Raw genomic sequence first — 7,835 nt, 5'->3', positions numbered from 1 at the left:
TTTTTTTTAAAATTTAATTTAAAACAAAAATTGACAATACCCTGGCAATTACTATTCTGCCCTTCAATCATATTTATTTAGTAGTAAAAGACTCTTTGTAAAAGACTCATTTACCCTTGGTTGTCCTTGGGCTTATCTTTCTAGAAAATTCCTCTTTAGTGTGTGGATGATGGATATTATTATTTAGTAGTAAAAGACTCTTTTACCCTTGGTCGTCTGGTCGTCTTCACTCTTCTATATAATAGAAAAATAGATAGAAATATAAAGTTGAACAAGTAGACAAACGTGTCCTACGAGACATAATTCACGTAAGACGCCACATAGAATGTCGCATAGGACATGAATTATATCGCCGCGTAGGACGTCAAGTAGGACACATGTGTCTACTTGTTCATTTCTATACAAATTTTTGTGTCTACTATGCACATCCAAAATTGGAGGACACTGATGAATGAAACCAAATTAAATGACATATTTATGTATTATGCATTTTAGAAAAATATATTTATATTTTTATATAAAATTTAACCAAAGACGACTTTAATTATACATTTTTTAATAAAATAAAAACTATATTTTCATGACCGAACCAGATTAAGAAAGATAATGATTAAAAGGCCTCGAATTTAAATTTTGAATATGAAAAAAATCTCATTAAAAGTAGTAAGTACATTCAAAAATAAATATGAACTCAAATTAATTATTTTATTTTTAAAAAAAAAAATGTGTGGTCTTGAATGCATAGACTTTTGAAGTGAGTCAAAAATGGAGTCCATGTTTTAACTTTGCATTAATTTCTTTTACTCCTCGGCATTTGCTATTTTTGTCATCTCTTTCTAAATATTAATCTACTTATATTTATTTACTTTTCTAATTAATGTATTGATTTTCATGTGTTTCGATTCTTAACTTCTTATTTAAGAAAAAAGAATAGCAATATTAAGTAAATAAAGTAAACAATCTACTATAATTAATGAAATTTTAATCTGCTTAATCTTAAAATTTAAATTATTTTACTATCAGAATATTCTTTTCATCAATGTACGTAAATTGAACACGAAGAATACTTATTATTTCTCTTCAATGCTTGATTCGCAAAATTTTAAAACTATTTATTTTAAAATTTAGTGAGAGTCTTAGTTTAATTTTATTTATTAATTTTTATTTTTATTCTCCCTAATTAAAATATTTTTATTTTCATTTAATACATTTTAAATCATGTTTGTTTCTTTTTATATTTATTTTAGTGCAAAAAGTAAAGGTGTTAATGTAATATAAATTGAATTAAAAATGGGTCCCATCATGTTTAGATAGTACGGCCACTTGTGATTTTTTTTGTGCTTTTGATGATAGAAGTACACGTGGCCTTCTCTTTCTACTATTCCTATTTTTTTTTTAAAATTTAATTTAAAACAAAAATTGACAATACCCTGGCAATTACTATTCTGCCATTCAATCATATTTATTTAGTAGTACAAGACTCTTTGTAAAAGACTCATTTACCCTTGGTTGTCCTTTCTAGAAAATTCCTCTTTAGTGTGTGGATGATGGATATTATTATTTAGTAGTAAAAGACTCTTTTACCCTTGGTCGTCCGGTCGTCTTCACTCTTCTATATAATAATAACTAGTTAGTGTCCTAATCCTAAGTGAATTTGTATTTGGTAACGTGAGTTACAAGTCTAAAAGTTTTAGAATTTCAATCTGTCCCTTATTTTTTTTTTTTTTTTTGAACCCACGATAATCCGCGCCGCTACAACTTCTGCCACAGTCTCTGTCCTTCGGGTGAGCACTATGTAGTGAACACTTTGTGCGCATTGGGTAAACCTCCACTGTGCAATAGCCTGCAAATCACACAGGGGATGTAAACCGCACTAGGCAAGCCCTATGCGATAGGCTCGACTCAGAAAGCATTAAGAAGGATCGATCCCGAGTCATCCGTATGGATAACCACCCTCCAAACCAACTGAGAATCTGTCTGTTATTGTACCTTAGGGAATTTGAAGTTATTACTTAACTCTGTCCCTTATTGTTATGAGATAATGACTATTTGAACAAATTATATTTTAATTATTTGATAATTGAGATTTACTCAGCAAATTTTGAATGGCCCCAATAGTAGTAGTAGTAGTAGTATAATAATAATAATAAAAAGTATACTCTATAAATTAGATACTCTAATTTATTATACACCGCAGCGTCAGCCATACGGCATGGGTTTGTTATAGAGATACACAAACTTTTTAAAAACATTTTTATAGTACTCTTTATCTTATATCAATTGTTTAATCAATATTATTAAAAATATTTATTTAAATATTTCTTTGTTTCAGTTTTTGCTTGTCTTTATATCAAATGTTTCCGTTTTATTTATATATTTTTAACAAATTAAGAGAGTTTTATTATTTATATATTATTTTTAGGTTTAAATAACTTCATAAAATAGTAGTAGTAGTCAAATTTAGAATTTCAAAATATCACTAATTAATGATAAAATACACCTCTAATAAAATATTTCTTAAAGTTAAGACATGTCAACAAAGATCAAGTAATATGTAATGGAGGGAGTACTTGTTAATTTATAAATTAAGATAAAATTAAATATTTTCCCCCATTTGCCCTTAAAATTAATTGTTTTTGATAGTAATATTGATTATCTTGAAAAGAGTTGAGGTAATTAGTAAAAAAAAACATACTTTTTATTTGTAAAAAAGTTATGTCACCTAATGTGAAAAAAAGGGTATAATTTTGAATTCAAATAAACATTTGTATAGACTATAGTTTCTCCCTCCCTCCGTTTATTTTAATTTGACCAATATTGACTTGACACATTTTTTAAGGAGTAATATAAATAGTAATAAAAATAAAATTATAAATTATATTTTAATTTTTAATCGAAAAAAATAAAAATGGATATGATAAATAATATTAAATTCGATTCAATTATCAAGTTTACGAGAAACATTTATTACTGTGTACTTTCGTTCAATTTCATCTACTACAGACTTGATTATACCAAAATTTAAAGTCATTTATTTAGTGCCAGTTGAGTTGACCTTATTGATTCTCATTTTTCCACTATACTTTCGTTATTCCATGTTAATCGAATTTGTGAGATAATGCATATTTCCTCTGTCCTTTATTAATTGTCATACTGCATTTTTCGAAAGTCAATTTGACTAATTTTTAAAGTTAAATTAGATAAAATTTAGATAGTCAAAAACTATACGAAAAGTACTATAAACTCCAATTTTTTGCATATCAATATGATGAAAAAATACATCGTAAAATGTTAGTCAAAGTTATTATCGTTTGACTCTAGAAAAAGAAACTATGACAATTAAAAGTGGACGGAGGTAGTTTTTATTAAGAAAAATATTCAAAGACATAATTTAAATTATACTTTCCACTATTACCCTTCTGAAATCATAAATAAAGTATAATTTTGTAAGTAATACAATTTATCTTTTAGAAAATATCTAACTTCCAACTTAAACTTTGAACAATTTAATTATTTTAAACAATAAATTCAGTTAATATAGAATAAAAAAATTACTAATAATCAAACAACTCTTTAAATGTAGCTAAAGACTGTGGAAATTAAATACTAACATTAAAATTCACTGCATACAGATTTTGACTAATTACTAGTAGTTGAATTGAGTGCTTATTATTGTTCAACTTTTGACCAAAATCGAACTTCTCAAACTCTACGTGGTCGGTGAATATGGTAATGGATCGTTTGATAAAGTATATAAAAATAGTGTTGAATATGATATATTAGTAATTTGATATTAATTATATTTTTATTAGTTATGTTGTGATTATTTTATACGGGATTTGATTTGGTATATTAAAAATAACATACATTACATAGTTTTCAAAATAATCTTTGTTTACAAAAATATTATCCATAAATACGGTAGAAAGAACGGAAAAAAGGTTTTAAGGGACAATTATATATTTAATCATGCTAATGATGCATTATAAAACTCTTTGTATTTACAAATACCATGAATTTCAACCGTATCTTATTTATTTCCTCCTTAATTAATTTTTGAATCATATGCTTTGGCACCTTAGAATCAAAATACCAAAAGAAATAAAAGGACAAATTGAAAATATACTATAATATTTTATTGCACCTTATACAAGGTGCACCTAATTATTATCGTGGCAGAATTGCCAACATACATATATGAAACGAATTTGCTTTTGCTTTTTATATTTTATTATATATATATATATACTTAGAGAATAATAAAATATACGTATGCTTTGGTTTTAATTTGGTCCACCTGAATTTCTGCTCAACCAACACCTCTAATAATTATTTACGTAAAAGGAATGGACTACAATAAAAAGAGAAAAAGGCTATAAAAGTCTTTACCTTTGTTCAATTTAGAATAGTGTTTGATGAATAAATTTCAGAATTAAATAGCGGTACTAATTTTATAGTTTGATTAATTACCAAATGTAATAACAATTTACTTTTAAAAAAAATTAGCTATTCAAAGTGAACATATATAAAGTGAATCGATATACTGATTTAGAGTAAATTGATACAACTCCAAGCAAACAAATATAGAGCGAAACAAATAAAATCTAAATTCTCGCTGTATATATTTATATATTTTTTCTTTTTCTTTTTCTTTTTAGGTTATCACTATTTCAAATAAATACAGAACATATATTTGGTTACGTGATTTTCTCATTATTGATCTAGCGCTACATGCATTGGGTGCAAGAAAGTTTGTTTCTTCCATTATTATTTTATATTATTATACATAAAAGTCTAACCTACATATGAAACAAAAAATTAAAGCTAATGTTTGTCAATATTCTAAAAGGACATCGAATAATCTTCAAATTAAGTAGAAATGGTCAATTAATTTACTTTTCTCATGTATGGTTGCCAATATTACTAACGTGGATTTGTGGTGCAGTGATGGGACGTACTTATTTCATCTTTAATTAGAGGTCTTGAGTTCGAGCCCTAGGTATGGAGAAAGTTTTGTTGGGATCGTTACCTTCGAAATGTGCGATCCGAATATAATCGAAGCTCCAATATGAGCCTGAACACCGAGTGAAAAAAAAAAGAAAAAGGATCGTTGCCAATATTGAACGGCATGTTTATTAACCACGACTAATTCTCATGGTTGTCTTGGTTTTGTATTTATGTGGTCGACATGTATGTATGGCACTTTTCAAAATGCTGGAAATATTTTCATATTTTGTGTGTTAGGTGGTTGGCATGTATGCCACTATTTAAGATGAAAAAAAATCTTTAATCACTATCGGGGTGTCAAATGGTTGAATTACAATATATTGAATTAATAATTGGATGGGTCATAATCGGAGTCATTTGGACTTTTGCTCTCATTTTGTGTTGATTTCTCATTTGTGCTTTTCAATATAAATATTTTTTTTCGATGGGGGCATAAGTTTATATTTTTCGTATGATAATTTTTCATAATTTATGGCCGGACATGACTTAGTTGCTATAGAACTTATGCCTCCACTAGACATAAGTTTGATTGTCAAAGAGCAAAACATAAAGACCAACTAATTTCACAGGTAAAACGTGCAATTTTATGTCAAAATCGACATTAAATTGGGTTGAAATAAATCATACCAAAATGGGCTAAACAATAGATCATAACTCGATTCGCTCAACTCTTACTAAATTTTAGTTTGTTTATTTATTATCTTATAATTTGTTTAATTTATCTACTAAAACTTTTTTTTTACTGTGGCTATAATTACATATCAAAAGGGGGGAAAAGAAGAATTTCTTAAAAACATTTTGCCAAAATTTCTAAGAGATCAACAGTGTGTATATATATATGTAGTTATTAAGTTTGTTGATTATACAAGTAGTAAGCAATTCTCCAAGTCCAACAACCTTAGGTAAAGTGTGAAAATCTTTTTCTTCAAGTATGATAGAAATCAAGTCACCATCAAAGGATTTTGATGTGGTGGAGTGAATGGGGTTGTTGCTCCTTTAATTAGAGGTCTCGAGATTGAACCCTGGATATGAAAAAATCCTTGGTAGGGAGCGCTACCCCTCGACAAAGCCCTACCCGATGCGAATCCGGAATAGTCAAACTCTAATATATGTACCAAACACCAAAAAAAAAACCAAAAAAAAAAAAATCAAGTCAAATTTATATGCTCCTCATCTAATTTATTGGAACATAATATACCACCCACCAATAAAAGTGTGAAAATCAATTTTAGGTCCAAGTCATAACAACTCAGTATGAACAAAGGGAACATATCAACAAAAAAAAGTAAGACTATGAAAAATATTATTCTTAGTTGGACACCTTTATATTTCTTTAAAAAATAGCTTAAAATGAAATTCTATTTCAACAAATTAATTAAATGAAAAATTAATTTAAATTGATTGACTGACTTTTTAGGTGAAATACCAATAGTTGACTGATTGTTGGATTATAAAGCAATGTTGGGTGGCTTTTTAAAAGAACTACCATGAGTTGAGTGACTTTTGAATTATAAAATAAAGTTCAATGACTTTCTAAAAGAACTATCCATAACTGAGTGAACATCTGATATTATCTCATATCATTTTATATGATATTATCATCGTCTAATAACAAGTGAAACTCGGATTTGAGATTCTAAATAAAATTTTCAAATATTAAAATTGAAGTTTTGTTCAAATATCATAAACAAACATTGATTTCAAATCAAAATTATATATTTGAGCTTCAAATTGCATGGTCAAATACTTGCTAAATTTGGGCTTAGGGAAAGTCCAGTATGCTTGTTGGGCTAAGACTTGGGCCCTAATAAAAGAATATAAAGAAGGGAAGGCCCATTATCGGAAGAAATTCCTTTTCGAAAAATTTATTACTCCATATAACAATATTTTCTAATTTATCAAGTATAAGAACATAACTATTACAAAACGTATACAAATTAAATTCAGTACTCTTTTTTGGGTCGATAAAAGTAATCCACGACTTCAAATCTTGGCTCACGATTTCAATTTTTTGATTTTTTACAACAATTTGTACTCTGTGCAAGATTGTCGGTACATCAAGATTCAAGTGAGGCCAGAATATATAATGTTCATACACTAGAAAATAAATTTGTATAAATTTTGTATGCAATATATGTATATAACTATATAGAGGTCATGTTAGGTATTTGTATAGATTCTTTATAAAGTTTATGTAAAAATTCATGTTTGAATTCTGTATAAATTTCGATCTAGAAATGCAAAAAATATGTCGAAAATTTTATATTTGAATTTACATGCTAATTTCACGTATCAATCAAATAATATAAAATTTAAAATATTACCTAAATCTTTCCTTTCCTTTTAAAAAAGTTGCCTTGTAATAAGATTAATATTGTGGAAGAATGCGGCTTGTTCAATCAGTTCTATTTGGTATTCAAGCCTATTGGGCTCAATTGTTTATTATTCCTTCTAAGGTGATTAAGCTCATTGATGCGCATTGTAGAAGTTACGTATGGTCGGGCACTAATACTATCACCAAGAAAGCTTTGGTGGCTTGGGAAAGAGTTTGTTCTCCAAAATCAGTAGGTGGCCTCAACTTGATTAATCTTCACTCATGGTCCATGGAATAAGGCTGCTATTGCTAAACATTGTTGGGACCTAGAGCATAAACAGGATAAGCTGTGGATTAAGTGGGTGCACTCTTACTATATTAAAAGAACTCCTTTCCAAGAAGTGATCATTTCCCAACAAGCTTGTTGGATGGTAAAGAAAATTTTGGAGGCTAGACAAGTTTATTCACAGTTTCAGCCCATAGTCTTGCAGAACAAAAGTATGATCAGGCAACT

At 27.8% G+C, this 7,835-nt stretch overlaps 1 protein-coding gene across 1 annotated transcript in view; it reads left to right on the top strand.

The window, feature by feature from the left end:
* Window positions 1–7,615: 7,615 nt before the first annotated feature.
* Window positions 7,616–7,835, top strand: part of LOC102605115 (uncharacterized) — a 2,460-nt gene continuing 2,240 nt past the window's right edge. The window contains exon 1 of the mRNA XM_006357220.2: window positions 7,616–7,829. Within this exon, the coding sequence (XP_006357282.1) occupies window positions 7,750–7,829 (80 nt within the window). The 5' untranslated portion in view covers window positions 7,616–7,749. The remainder of the gene's footprint in view (window positions 7,830–7,835) is intronic.

This window comes from Solanum tuberosum, unplaced genomic scaffold, assembly GCF_000226075.1.
Source record: "Solanum tuberosum cultivar DM 1-3 516 R44 unplaced genomic scaffold, SolTub_3.0 scf00243, whole genome shotgun sequence".
NCBI classification, from domain to species: Eukaryota; Viridiplantae; Streptophyta; class Magnoliopsida; order Solanales; family Solanaceae; genus Solanum; species Solanum tuberosum.
Note: the sequence above shows the minus strand (reverse complement) of the source record. Positions and strands in the feature narration are given on the sequence as shown.